Raw genomic sequence first — 16071 nt, 5'->3', positions numbered from 1 at the left:
TACACTGATAAGGGAAGAAAGAACACAAAAAGGTTTTTAAGACTCTAGATCTGTGAACGTCCCAGACCACCAAAGAAGATGAAAGATTATTTATAATGTCATAATGATTTATCAGATGGATTTTTGCTTTGTATCAGAGAAAGTAAAATATGAAGAAACAATGAATTTGTCCACCCACTCAATCCTTTCGTTTCAACTCTGCTTATCTGGGATCTCCATTTTCTACAGAATAACAACCTACCCGCTAACAGAACAAATGAAGTGTGGAGGAAAGAAATCTTTTTCTTTTTTTTAAATCTTTACTAGGGTTTAAAATACGCATGTTTTTATAAAAAAGAAGCACAAATCTCATTCATACTCTCTTGCTTGAGGTTAAAGTAACTCCTATCAAAGGAGGTTTGGCTCCAATGAACCCTGCCCAAGTATTCTGTCAACCTTTCCCAAGAGTTTCTGGATAATTTTTGTATAGTAAAGGAGCCATCATGTGGGAAGGTCCACAGCAGGAAACATTTCTTCTAGTATTTTCCCTCATCATTTGGCCCGCATCTTTTAAATACAGTTAAATACCAGTGGGGTAAGATAACCCTCAAAATCACATATTCTAAAGGCTTTTGAGACCTCTATAATCTTAGCTTTCCCATAATAGTCTATACTAGGGGTGGAGAACCTGCAGCCTCAAGGCTATGTGTGGCCATCTAGGTCCCCAAGTGTGGCCCTTTGACTGAATCCAAACTTCACAGAACAAATTCCCTAAATAAAAGGATCTGTTCTGTAAAACTTGACTCAATCAAAAGACTGTACCTGAGGACCTAGAAGGCCACATCTGGCCTTGAGGTCATAGGTTCCCTATAGAAGGATACAGTTCTTGAGGATAAGGGACTGTTTTCTCTTCTTTTTCTATTGGTATTTCCACTGCCAAAGCATGTTGCCTAGCACTTAATAAATTCATGTTGGAAAATTATGATGAAAAAATATATGTATGTATGTATATTTCATGATAGCATTCAATTTGCTGGCCCAGATTTGGAGATAACAAAGTGACACAGTGAATAGAGCCCAGAATCAGAAAAATTCAAGTTTAAATCTAACCTAAGATACTTAATAGCTGTGTGAGCCTGAGCAAGTCACTTCAGCACCATTTGCCTCAGTTTCCTCAACTGTAAAATGGAGATAATAATAACAGCATGTACCTCACAGGGCTGTTGTGAGGATCAAGTAAGATAATAATATCTATAAAGTGCTTAGCACCGTCCCAGCAGTCACATAACAGTTGTTACATAACTGCTTAAACTCTTCCCCCAAACCTTCGGAAGGGTACCTTTAAATGGTTGACAGCACATAGATCTCCTCATTCAGTCAGACTGAACCAAGTGAAACCTGTTAATTGATAGCTCATTGTGCCCTGAGAGCAAAGCTAAAGCCCTTAAAACAAACAAAGCTTATAAAGCTGCTTGCCTTTTCACGTTCTTCCATTGCACAAACCATTAACTTACCCAAGGAATAAGGTGATAGTTGGTTCAGGCTTAAATCTATTCCATAAATGCTTAGGAATGTGACAGATTTTTCCCCACTAATTTCAGTAGGTTAAAAAAAAAAAGTGAAAGTTGATAGGAATTTCCCTTGTGTTTATGCAGGGCTATGATCTCGATCACTGCCTTACAGGATTAGATACTTTGTAAAAGATAGGGTCGTAGGCACAAATACAAAATTTCCATTTAGTTTCAAATAGGCAGAGGAAAAAAATCTATGTGTGAAATATGAAGTCACTGAGGCCGAGTTTATAATTTATAAAGCTACCTCTCAAAGGAATGAATAGATATCAGGTCATTCAAAGAGAAGTAATATTTGAAATGCTTTTGTAATAAATATTGACTTTCTTGTTGTTATTCTCTTATTTGTCTCAGTTAATGGTGTGTTAGGGGATGGGGAAAATGTGTGGAAAAGAGAAAAAAGTTAGGAAATAAGGTCTCCATAATTCTAAGGGACAGAAGACAGAGTTGCCTATCTAGCTAGCATTTGACCAACTTGGCCAGAATTTTATCCCAGAATCCTGATGTTTATATTATGGTTGATCATTTTTTTTGATGTCCGAGGTCCTTACTAATTCTCAAAGTCTGCGTTTCTTTGATAACCTAAATGAATCCTTTATAGACTGCCAGAATTCAGTGACAATTTCGGAAAATATTTTGCTAATTTCCAACCATTATCTATTAACCACCCATTGAGGGAATGGTGTAGGGGATGGGAAGATTAAGGTAAAGCATATGGCTTAATGTAGAAAAAGCTAGGAGCCCTTTCCTTCCCCCAAAGAATAAGAGGAAAAACTCACAACCCACAAAGGATGTCTAGTGGGTGGGAGAGTCTGCACATATGTAAACATAAAAATCAGAATTATCATTTGTTGGCAATTGTTCTATAAACATTTGTGGACTTAGTAACTAGACAGCAAACAAATGTATAGGGATGATGTTTTCCCTGTCTTTTATACAAAATCTAAAGTAAAAAGCTGTTAGATGTCTGCTTCAATTCCAGTGGATCTCACTGCTGAATAAAAATATTTGGGTTTTCTTAAAGTACAATAATGCCAATTCTTTCAATATGCTACAGGCATATTAAGATTGCAGTAAATTCTTGATTATCCACAGTTACAGGAGACAGGGTTAATCCACATATAATCAAAATCCTCATTTTAGTCCAGACTTTCAATCACCCCACCCCCTTATGAAAGCTTTACAAGAACTGCTAACAGTGAACAAACCTGATAAATTTGAGTTTCATTTTTTAATATCTTTCCTCTCTGGTAGAGATACTAATGAATGGTAAAGTAAATAAAGTGTAGAAAAGTAGAAAGAAGTAAATGCAGATTCTGGAAAAGGCAAAAAATAAGCTAGCATTTATCCTTGATGTAACTGTAATTTGAATGAAATTCCTTGGGATAAGAAAGCTGTATAGGTCTGTAATCAAGTAGACAGCTGACTAATGTCAGATTACACAAGTAGTCTGGCCTCCATTCTTAGACCCACTTCCTGTTCAATTCAAATGATTTATAAGTGTAAGGCATTGTACTAAGCTCTGGAAATATAAAGACAAAATGTCATTTGTAGTCATTTCCCTCAATGAGTTTTCAATCTCACATGGAGAGTTAAGCATTCATCCAAGTAAGACTATAGGGTAAAGTTCTAACAAAAGCTTTAGGTTGGAGAGATCATTTCTATCATTGGGGAATGAGAGGAAGCTTTATGGAGAAAGTGATACCTGAACTGAGTCTTAAAGAAAGGGAGAAATTTCAAAAGGCAAATATATAGGGGTAGAGCCCCTTCCAAGCACATGGCACAGCATGAACAAATCTCTTTCCTCTCTCCTATTTGTAAAAGAGAAAACAAATACCTAATCTGTAGAACAATAATGTTTTTAGATGAAAATGTAAATGTAAGTATTTTTCTGACAATTTTCCTAAATTTAGCATTGGTGAAATAGTTGTTTGTTGTGCTGGTTTGTCCTTCCTTCTCAGAGTGGACCGTGACATCAGGAAAGTGATGCCATGTCTTAAAAGTGAAAATAGATTTAAGTGAGGGAGGGCTGTGCAAAGTCACCAGTCTCACTTTTTCCTCCAGAGCCATCTGGTTCAGTAGCAAGACTGGATGACTGGAATTGGTGAAATAGACTTATAGAGTGAAATATAAACTATTGGAAAAATAATAATAGCATTTATAGAGTACTTAAAGATTTGCAAATTGCTTTACAAATACTTCATTTTATTCTCATGACAACTCTGGAAGATAGGTGGTATTATTATCCCCATTTTACAGATGAGGAAACTGAAGCATCAGAAGTTAAGTGGCCTGCCCCATGTCACACAGCTAGTGTCTAAGGTTGTACATGAGCTCAGATCTTCACAGTTCCAAGCCTAGCCATCTCACTGACTAGTTTTGATGGAGATTTCCTTTAAACTAGAAGAAATCATACAGAGGATGAGAAGGTCATAGACGTCATGGGAGAAGTTTTCCTCCTTTTAATCATCTTTAGGCCTGTGGAAATCTATCTGAAAAGGCAATTTGGCATGTCCCATGCGTCTTGTTTTATTGGACAATCCTGAACAAGCCTCCCTACTAGAACGATGTAAAGAACACAAGACTCTCTGTTTGAAAACATGCACAGCTTTTCCAGGCTTGGAAATTAAACCATAAAAAGTTTACTAAAAAAAAAAAAAACCAACCACCTTTAAAAAGCTCTACAAAAAGCTCACACCATAAATGCTCCCCACCAAGCGTGGGCACTTGCTAGCTGCAAGTAGTGGCACTGTGACAAATGTAGCAAAACAGAAAGCAGACTATACTAAGAGAAAGAAAAAGTCTTCTACTGGCCATCTGTGAAAATAAGGCATGTAGCCATTAAATGCAGAGGCTGTAAATATACACAAACTCCATGAAGCAAATGGCAAAAAAGGACGAAACTTAAAGCTCAAACAATTCAAAATGTTTAATGTATAGTTAGCACTGCTGGATGAAAACAGCTCTGATCTTTGCAGTCTGCAAACTCGGCATGTATTTCAATTAAATGCAAAAAAAAAAAAGAATAGAAGAGAAGAGAAAAGGAAAGGCAAAGAAAAGGAAAAAGAAAGGAAAGGAAAGAAAAGAGAAGGGAAAAAAAGGGAAAGCAAAGAGCCACCTGGAAGAGGCTAGAATCAGTCTGTACTTGCTTTCTGGAAACAAACAGCCCCTTTAACTTGCAAAATCCCATCGAGAACATGGAGTAGAATTATTGAAAAGGCTGACACATAGAGTGACGGATGTGTGATGACATAATACCTATTTGCTTTTTTGTCCTGCTCTTTGAAAACTGGCTGCTCTCTGCTGATAATATTCACTAAGGGGCTTTCCCCTCCTCCCCTGTCCCACAAGAAGTGTTCCCCAGCTTAGACACTCAGCTGAACAGAATTAAGGTTTTATGAATGAAAAACAAAAGAAAAGAAAACCCAAGGATCAAATGCCAACTATTGTGTAAAAGGCTGATCCAAATTGTCTAATAATCAATTGTCTTGAAAACATCCCATTTTCATACTGTATAATAATTCTTCAAAGCAGAGAGGTGCCTGCACTCAAAAGGTAAAATACTGCAGTTTAGGTTTTAAGAATATTTTCTATTCCAAAAACAAAGATGAAATACCATGTGTAAATGGATGTATTTTAAGTGAAAATCATACACACATACATAGTTTTGAAAAGAAAAAATATTCATTAACATTTTAGAGGGGGAACACTTTAACTTTTGTAAAACAAATTTTACATAAATCTCTAGCTATTGCCAAATACCACAATGACCTCACTTTTTCATGCTGAAAGACTGACATTTTAGCCCCACCCTCCCTGATTTCCCTGTTCAAGATCTGCTTATTCAACCTTTAAAGCATAGTTTAATTACAGATCCATTTTAACTAAAAGAATCACTCACTCAAAATAAACAAATCAGTATTCACAATACCCTTCACTCATTTCAATGATTTTAACTTCCATATCAAAACAGAATTTGAATTCAAATTCACATGCCTACCACTCATCTGGAAAGGAAAATATGGGTGTAGAGTCCATAGCTGGGCTAGATATATTGCCTCAGATTTTGAAGAGTTAACGCCATTAGTCCAATCCATCAGGTGATCAGTGAAGCATCAGAAAAGAATGACTGATGTAAAATTATTATAAGGCCAATACATTTCCATTTGTAACTAACACTGGAACAGACACACTTTTGTTCACTATTGAACATTCACATTAAGTCACCACTGTGGTTGCAGGTGGCAAGAGAAAAAGGTGGTGCTGGGAAAGAAGAAATTCAGAATTTCATATAGCAAGAAAACAAGATATAGCTTATCATTTAACACGCAGTCTCTGTCAAAACCTCTTAAGGACACTTGGATAAGGTACCCCTAAAGAAACTGGTATTCACCAAATTGCCATTTGTCTCTGTGTAATTGCTACTAATTTTTGAGAAGCTGATGGCATACTATAGAACATTAAAGCGAGATAAAGAACTCTTACACAGATGTCACTACGTAAAGTTATGGATGAGTGAGTTCATTGTGTATGTGAATATGTACATAAATTGATATAAGAATTATGCATATCAAAATATGCATACACAATTTTTTTGCAATAATAGATCTGTAAGTAGTTCTCACTCACCTTACTAAATATGGACATACATAAAAATGAGTTTGCAAATAGATACTTTAATAATATTATTTAATATAAATGTACTTATATAATCATATTTATAATGTACAAAATAGTAGAAGCACTTGTATATTTAAGGGTAGAAGGATATTTAAAACATTTTGGAAACTTTTCTAAAATTGGTTAGATGCAAGCCTGCCTATGGTGGTCACATCTGGAGGCAGAACTAGAAATACAATCCTGAAAATCTCCTTTATCCAAATCACTCTGATTTGTTGCTGCTGTCTAGACTGCACACACTGAGGAGTTTGAAAATATATGAGATCTGATGCATGGCTATGAGTATGTGTGTAATATACACATGATTGATAGGCATCCATGAATTAATTTTACAAATATAAGATAGATGAAACATATTTACACACAACTGCTCTGAATTAGCTGCAAGTTCAATTTGACCTGCTTTGTGAGGGGCAATGCTTCCAGGAATAAAAAGGTGATAGTCCCACTGTACTCTGTCCTTGTCAGCTTTCATCTGCAGTACTGTGCTCAGTTCTAGGTGCTATAATTTAAGAACACTGCTAAATTGAAGAGTGTCCAGGAGTTCCACCAGGATTATGAAGAGCCTTGAATCCATATCATACGAAGATCCATTGAAGAAACTAGGCATATTTAACCCGGAGGAGAGAAGAATTAGGGGTAGGCTGGGGCATGATAACTGTCTTCAAGTATTTGAATGCCTGTCATGTGAAGAAGGGATTAGTCTTTTTTTCTGTTTGACCCCACAGGGCCAAACCAGGAGAAATGGGTTGCAAAGAGGCAAGTTTAAACTTGATGCCAGGAAAGTTTCCTAATAACTAGGGCTATTCACAAGTTGAATGGCATTTGGTTACCTTTCATTGGAAGCTTTACAGCAGAGACTGGACAATCACTTCTCATGTAGGTTACAGTGGAGATTCCTCTTGTGTATGAATCAGACTAGGTGGATCCTGAGGTTCCTCCCAATCCTAATGTAGCTATTTGCATAATTAAACACGTACCATGTGGAATGAAATGTATCAGGCAGTAATTTTTTATTTTATTTTTTCAGAATCACCTTCTTTTTCCTACCTGATGTGCTTACTTATTTTCTCTGGATGCAAATTTGCGATCTCAGAGCGATGTGTAACAAGGTAACAATACTTGAATGCACAATCAAGCTGCAATTAACTAGAGATGACAATTAGAAATTAGACTGTGTCCCAGAGTTTCCAAGAAACATACACAATTCTTGGGTATTCTGAAACACTTCCTAGAAAAGTAAAATAATAAGGAGTCTTTGAATTCACAATTGAAAAGTATTTTTGTAAAAATGAATTTTATTATGTATTTTTATCTATATCATTAAAAAGGAAGATTCTTTGCATTCATTCAGATTATGTTTGTTCAGCCCAATGACTACTTTCAAAACTAAACCCTCTTAACTGGGACAACATGGTTATTTATATGAGATGTAGCATTTATAGCATGTTCCTCCTGGTGGTTTAATTTTTGATATCTTATTAACTTTCCCATTTCAGAGTAACTGCACAAAGTGATTTCTTTGTCATCTACTATTATTATTATTATTACAATAAAAAGTTCATTTTGTTTTCTCCAAGATGCAAGATGCACGAGGTGCAAAGGAGTATGTGTAGCCTGGCACATGAGTATAGTAGAGGGAGAAGGCAAATGTATGCCCTATATTATCTGTGCTAATAATATGGATAATATAGTATGGTGATAATTCATAAATCATTTATATTTTAACGTGGATGTGTCTGATGTTCTGAAAGTTCACGTTTCAAGAGAATGGTGAAAATATTCTGTGAAGACCTAAAAAGGCTAGAAATGATCTAGCTTCTCAATTCTGTGATTGAGTTTTCCCTCTTAGCCTGGAAATCACCTTTTATACTCTTACAAGTTATCCTGAACTGAACTTTTTCTCTCATCTTAGCAGCTTCCTGGGTTCATATCAGCACTTTTTCTGGGTTGGATAAATTAATTATTTCGGTTTAAAGAAAATCAAAGGTTGTCTTCAGAAGATGTAGGTTCCATGGGAAAGGAAAATTAAAGTGTCATATAATAGTGTCCTAGTAAATTGTGGCCAACCTGGCATTTAGGAAGATCTGGGTTCAATTCCTATTTCTCAAACATACAAGCTATTTGACAGTGGGTAAGTCATTTAACTTCTCTGTGACCCAAGCAACTTTCTAAGAACCTAAATTACAGACAGATTGCCCATCTGAATGGGGGGAAGGCATTTCCACACTTGGATTTATCTATACTAATAAAATCTTCAGTTCCCCTGCCCCTCTCATCTCCCAAGGAAACAATCTATATTCATCATGTACTGTGCTTAGATAATAATTATTAGATAATATTAAATAATAATAATAATAATAATCATTAGATAATATTAAATCAAGATTTGCCAATCAAAAACCATCATATTCATAATCTGACTAAGAATTCAGGCAGCTGATTATTAAATTCTGAAAGAAAGAATTCAGGAAGAGACTTCACCATATGATTCACAGCCTACATCTTTATGTTTCTATGTACGTATTAGCACACTAATTCACTTCTCTCCAGAAATATAGTATTTCTATTATGATTAGTAAGATCGCATTCTCTATTAAATTCCTTTGTGTACATAAACATACATAGACTCTGACACAGAATTCCAAACATTTTAAGAATGTCTGAAAAGTCTCAACGATAATTTTGATCATTAAAAACATTGTGAATTAAACAGTTATGTCTTACTCCCATGGACGGGCCAGGAGCAGCCTGATAACTGATCCTATAGAAAGAGAGAACCTAATGACAGCTCAAGGAAGAGTTACAGAAACTTCTTCATAGGCAAAAGCATCAGCACTTCTAATGCCACTCAGGGCTATTGAGGATAGAAAGGAGGGAGAGGCCACACAGAAAGTTCAACTCAGAACACACCTGAAAATACAATGCAACTTTTAGCCACATTTAAGGGAAGAGATGTGAGGATGGGAACATGCCCTAAGAATGCAGTTCAGAATCAGCCAGTAAGTTGCTTTTTTTTTGGCAGACATCATATTAAAAAGATTTTAAAGCTTTGACGAAAGAGGAAAAAGAAAGTCACAAAGGACAGTTTTATACAATAAAGTGCTCATCAGAGAAGGAAAAGTTAAGCTTTTACTTTAGATGGGGGTGGGGGGAAAGAAGAAATGAGTTTAGCCCCATAATGGGCAAGTAACAGAATAAAACGAATGCAGATGGTTCCACTCCTGTTACTTAATCAAAAGGCTGTGCAGAGTCACTGGAGCCGGCATAAAGTCATGTGTTAGAACAACAGCTGATTTGTATTACAGAAGATTAACTTCCAGTGCCATGGTGGAGGGCCCAGGATTATTTTATGTACTTCCATTGCCTTACAAGCCGTCAACACAATTACTGCCCTCCGATGTGAATGACTGATCTGTAACCACAGTTAAACAGCATGTTGCTTAGGGGCCTAGGAGCTTCACGAAGATGAATTTCCATACCATCAAAGTGCCTTTAATGGGCTCCCAATCCAACCACAAGGCCTGCTTTGCAAGTATATAGAACTCAGGATGAAGGCTTCCTGTCCAAAAGGATTTGGTCGGTTGTCACTTGACAATTCCCAGCCAGCACCAGGGAGGAGAAGGGGGGAGATAGGTAGAGTTGTCTCTGCTTTGGAGGATTTAAAAAAAAGGGTACAGATGCTTTGTGAATGCAAACAACTGCTGTATCCACAGCTGAATTCAATGCGCTTAACAAATAACGGCAATTTAGCTAGGCTTGCGAGGAATGGCTTGAGTCACTTTGCATTAGCATCTGGCTGAGTGTTAAACTCATTTCTACATGGGGAGCAGAGAAAAGGAATTTCTGCACAAGCATCCTTTCAAGAATGTTTAAATATTTGAACATAAATTCCTTTATGCTTGTGATCATTTCTTCTTATAGCAGACACTTTCCTTTTCCCCTTCCCTTCTGGTATTCTCCTATGTTAAGCAGCATAAAGTCCCTATGCCACTCCTCTTTATATTCTAGGTAATGCCACACATGGAGGGATACAGTGACCCCTGCGTTAGTCTCTTCCCTAAGCAGTGAATAAAATTGGAACTGCTTCTATGCCCTTGACACCCATATAAGAATTGGTGAAAAAAATACATTAGCGATAGAATCATACATACAATTCACATTCTTAATGCAGTCTGCTGGCTTCTCAGAGCTTATTGATCAAACTCCATATAAAACCTAGGGAAACTGGAAAGCTATCCAAATTAGCAATCTGCTCATTCTGGACAATACTGTTTGATTCATAAGCTTCCCATGATGATTAACTTTCAAGTTAGTGCTAAGTAGCTGATCTTTTTTTCCTCTTACTGATTTGGTAAACTATATGCCATTATAATAAAAAAAAATTCAGTTCAATATAAGTCAAATAATACCAGATATAGACAAATATAATTTTGAACATTGTGCAGCAATGTCTCATGGTAATACTTATGAAGAAAAGCAACTCTGTCCCTAGACAATGGCTTCATTAACAACCTAAAGCTAATTCAGAGCTATACAATATTGGATTCAACCACTCTAGTTCTGAAGTTTTGTAAAAAGTACGTGGTGTTCTTGCAGATGATTACGTTTCCTAGTTTCAAACCCATCTGACATAACTCAACAGGTCTCTGCTATAGAAATATAACATCATACACGACAACGTCACAAGCCTAGATGCCTCAAAGATGAGCTTGTGTATCATCAGCTCACAGCTTATGCTACTTAAAGAGGCTTCAGCATTTTAAAATCCAGCTCATCTCACAAACCATGTGAGCATTTCCATAAAGTAACATCTTTACACAGACCCACATATTTCAAAGACAATCTAATTTTACCGTAATTCATATTGACACATGAAACAGAGAATTAGTTGTCACCAATTGTCAAGCATCTAGGGAAGGATTTAAGTATAATTTAATTCTTAACTGAGTCTTGGTGAATTTTATTTCAGTGAGTATAGGGTGGGAGCATAGGTTCCATAAAGATGGAGAGAAAGGGAGAGTAGGATTACCACGAAGAAAGTGAGTTTGTGAAGAGACAGCAAGAAAAAAAAATTAAAGTCTGTGTATATGTATATACATATAAAATAGATGTCATTCATGTAATATATTAGTTTAGGAACTAACCTTTTCTGTTCTGCAGTTATTCAGCCCCAGACTATTCACAACAGCCACCTTCCCATCAAGCACCTGTTGTTCCCGCCGAAGTTGCTCTTTCATCTGTCGAGCTTCTTGGATTGCCTTGGTAACAGCATCATGGTCATTTAAATAACCTGACATGGTAGAAAAAAGTGTATCATTTTATACAGTTAAGGATAAAATCATTTGCCCTGGAAAAACTCCTTCATATTTTCTTTAAGCAGTTTTTCATTTAATTAAATGAAAAAGCCAGTGAAAATACCACACATGGGAGTAATGACAATGATGACAGAACATCTGAATGAAACTGGAAAAAAAAGATGGGTTGTTTTTTAAAAGGTTGTTTCCACGTATCTAGATGCTTGGCATAAAAAATAGATTTCACACTACATTTTTATCTGAATGTTTGACATAGCTTTTGCTCTGCAATTAAACTTTTCTAACGAAATTGGCAGTTGTATGAGAACCCTAGGAAATGTGTACTGATAACACTCCAATACCTGATTTAATTTCAACATTCACTTAATACTATACAGACAACTTGTGGCTTTTGGACAGCAGGATTGAATTTTCTAGGGACAGAGAGAACAGATCTTGAACTCGTTGAAAAGAGGTCATTTCTCCCCTAAACCCAGATATATTAAAATAAACCACAGGTGGCAAGTATTTTGTTGTAGATATAAAACTCATAATGATTGAGATAATAAATCTCATGCTATGAATGTTACCAAGTGATTGTCATTAAGTGTTTAGTAAGAAATTGTGGCTATCATAACTATGTTACACTTAATTCATGCTGCTAATAAAAGGTCAGATGTCTAATTTAAGGTTGCTGCTCCACAATCTAAAATTTAGACAATATATTGCTGAATTATTTCTTTTAAAACATAGACATCAGAAGCACATCTACTAATGCTACTTAATTTAAAATCTGACATTTTGTCATTTTTTTCTTTAGTGTAGATTATACTTATTATAATCTGCAAGTGATTCATAGGATGGAGTGCTGATAGGAGACTTTAAGTCCTTGTCTATTTTTCAAATATTCTAAAGGAAGCTAATATCTATCATCTCTCTGTCTCTCTGTCTCTCTCCCCTTGTCTCTCTCTCCCTTACTCCCTCCCTCTCTCTCTCTCTCTCTCTCCCTTCCTCCCTCCCTCCCTCCCTCTCTCCCTCCCTCCTTCCCCCCCCCCTCCCTCTTTCCCTGTCTTTCTCTCTCTCACTTTTAACTAGGGCATAAAAATGGCATAAAATGAATCTATAATATGAAATTGCCCAGAAAAGGGACTTGTTTGTGACATGAGGCTAAATCTAACCAGATCCATTGGTGAATTGTGACAGATGGAGGGACTGTGAGACAGAAGGCAGGCACTAATCACACATAAAATGACCGGCTTGCCTCAACATGTTCCATGGATTCCAGCAAACTTTACACCCTAATCCATTTTTAGAACAAAAAACATCTGGGCCATAAATCCTCTAATCTGCCAAAACACGCTATTAAATCCCATGATTTGTTGAAAAACACTAAGATTAAAGAAAGGAAATATAAAATGGCTAACTGCCGTGTTAGGAAAGTGTTATTAATACTCTTTCTTTGTCTCAATTATGAATGTTCTGTTCCTAAAGAGCCTCATCTAATCATGTCAGATTACAATACACATCCTCGTTGTATTGCTAGAGACTCTTCTATCTGATCTGCTGATTGCCAAAAAATGCAGAATATTATCTTGCTGCTTAAAACATTTCTATTGAAGAAAATGATGTCAGATTAGTTCAGAGCTTCACTGCTAGAAGGTTTGTAAATGATCTGTGTTTTTTTTTTTTTATTATGCACAAACTGAACCTGGTGTTCGGATCTCCCTTAACGGTTGAATGAAAAATTTCTGATGGGGGATGGCAAAAAGGTCTAGAGGGTCTACTAAGTATTCTGCTGAAAACAATGACATTATTTCTAGAAACAGTTTGATCCCTACTCCTTGTAATTAGAAAAAGACCTGGCAACAACACTTAAACAGGTTAAAAAAAATCAAGTTTAAATCTCCTATTAAGAGACAGTTGTGTTTAATATTTTATAACTCTTAACATCTTTACTTTATCCTTCCTAACAGCCTAAATCTTGTTCCTAAAACATATGATTAGCAATATAATTGAAAAAAAAAACCCAATACTATAGCTGATAAAAGTCAGTGATTGTCTTAGAAAACGGTTCAATTAATAAATTCTAAGAAGTTTTGTCTCATAATTTTACCTATTAACCTGAGTTTGCTTACCAACTTGAAAGAATGATATTCTGTGAACTATTTGGTTTCTACAGAATACAAATATACTTGAAAAGGTTTGGCACATAGCAGTGAATAAAAGCATGAACTCCTTATGTTTTTCAGTGGCTGCCAAGATGCTAGTATGCAAGAAAAATGATTAATATAGATGCAGAGAGAATTTAGATTACTATGGAGGGGGTGAACTATTGACAGAAAGTGAAACTCAAATGAATAAAATGCAACCTGAAGTATATGTGTATATATTTCTAATTTGGTGTGTGAAAGAGGAAAAAAATAAGCTTCTAGTTTAAAGTAAACATTCTTGGATTTGGAGACATAGATTTTAATTAATATACTATATGAAATCCTGACATTTGTGACTTCCTGTGTTAAACTGGAGAATTATTTATATAGTGGGCAGTTGAATCTAAACAAGACATTATTCAGGTTTTTTAGTTGTTATATGTTTGCCTGTCACTATTATATTTCTATGCTGAAGTAAAATATGTATGCTTTGTTAAAGAATTATTCGCCAATGATGTAGTCATATTTTCTTAGTATAGGTGCTTTACATATATATACATTTTACTCCAAAGGATATATATCTACATAACGAATATTACAGTAAATGGATATTGTGATCACTATAAAGATTATATATATATGTATATATATATAGTTTATTGTCTATTGAGGTTGGTCAGCTATCACTATGAGCATGAAACAGATGCAGATACTGCAAATGATTTGCAGTAAATGTTGATTTTCACAAAAATTTTAGATCAGCGATAGTGGTCTAAAAGCCTTGTACCCAAATACACAAGCTCTATTTAAATTTCTAAAACTTTGTACAAGTGAAAAAATATTACTATATTCTTTCCCACATTAACATCTGAACATTACACTTCTTATGTCAGATTGTGAAAATGAGAAACATCATTTCTCAGGCACAGAGTTCACCTTCCCCCCTGTTTCATATCAGTATATTTGAGTTTTTGTTTTCAAACTTGTTAAAAAGCATGTTGAACACATCATAGAGGGGCAGTTAGGTTGCTCAGTGGAGAGAGGTCTAAAGTCAAGGAGATTCAATTTCCCTGAGTTCAAATCTGGCTTCAGACACTTACTAGTTGTGTGATCCTGGGCAAGTCACTCAACCTTGTTTCCCTCAGTTTCCTCATCTGTAAAATGAGCTGGAGAAGGAAATGGCAAACCACTCTAGTATCTTTGCCAAGAAATCCCAAATGGGGTCATGAACTGTTTGACATATCTAAAACAAGTGAACAACTACATCACATTATAGAATCATAGATTTATAGCTAAGAGGCAACTTAGTAGGCCAGTCCTCTCATTTTACAGGTGGGGAAACTAAAGCACAATGAGGTGAATTTTGGGGGAAACAATTGGTAAGTGTTTTGGGCAGGATTTGAACTCAAATTTTCCTGATTAATCATGGACTATTCTATACATCAAGCTGTCTTTATATATCATTTTGTCATTGTGTCTCTAGCACATTGTTCTAGATACTATGAGATACTCTACTATAAAACCGCAGAGTGGTAGTTCAGTCTTCATGATGTAGCAAATTTTGTAGACAAGATAACTAGGAATGGGATAAATTAATTGAGATTTCATAGCCACCAATAAACTATGGTCAAATACAAAAAAAACTGGGCTAAGAAACTAGAGATTTGTCTCATAGACCTCATTTTAACACTTCTCAAGGATCAATGTCTTGGCCACAGGTTCTGAAACCTGCTGTCACTCTTCCGCGAAATTCACATTTGTTAAGGATTCTGCTTTTGGGCAGCTTTATCCATTTGTGCACCATTTTTAAACCACTACTTCTTATATATTACACAGTAACATTGTTCTGCAACATCAAAAAAATCATTTTCTATATTTCTAGTTAGCAGATATATAGCAAAGAGCCCCATGCCATTAATGATAACTTAAGTATGTTATCTTTTGGTCCACAGTTTTCCATGGTTTATTAATGGTCTAACACATTAATTCTTCTTTCAAGAGTGACCTTTACAGCTCCATTAATCCTCACAGCTTTTATCCAGCTACATTATTACTCATTACAGGTACATAGAGCTTTTCAACATCTGCATTTTGTTGAAAGGAGAAAAGCAAATTGTAGAGGTCTAAAAATCTGTGAAAAAAAATGAGGTGTAGGTGGGGAAAAGATTTTTTTATGGAAAACCAAGAGGAATTTTACTACTGAAAAAATACCAGTTAAATGCTAAATATGTAGTAATAGACACTATTCATTATTCCTAGGAACAATTCTTAAACATGACAGATGGTTAGGTGAAAAAAAAATGATAATAAAAATGCAAATATATTATTTACCCAGGTAGTTAAATAATGTAGTTGTAATAACATCATTTAGTAAGCCATGAGCTAAACAATGTG

General features: G+C 35.5%; 1 protein-coding gene across 14 annotated transcripts in view; it reads right to left on the bottom strand.

The window, feature by feature from the left end:
- Positions 1 to 16071, bottom strand: part of SOX5 (SRY-box transcription factor 5) — a 1296482-nt gene that overhangs the window by 30684 nt on the left and 1249727 nt on the right. For all 14 annotated transcript variants that reach the window (XM_072653487.1, XM_072653486.1, XM_072653490.1 and 11 more), the window contains one exon: positions 11378 to 11523. In XM_072653487.1, coding sequence (XP_072509588.1) covers positions 11378 to 11523 — 146 coding nt within the window. The remainder of the gene's footprint in view (positions 1 to 11377; positions 11524 to 16071) is intronic.

The sequence above is a fragment of the Notamacropus eugenii genome, chromosome 3 (genome assembly GCF_028372415.1).
Source record: "Notamacropus eugenii isolate mMacEug1 chromosome 3, mMacEug1.pri_v2, whole genome shotgun sequence".
In the NCBI taxonomy this organism is placed as follows: domain Eukaryota; kingdom Metazoa; phylum Chordata; class Mammalia; order Diprotodontia; family Macropodidae; genus Notamacropus; species Notamacropus eugenii.
Note: the sequence above shows the minus strand (reverse complement) of the source record. Positions and strands in the feature narration are given on the sequence as shown.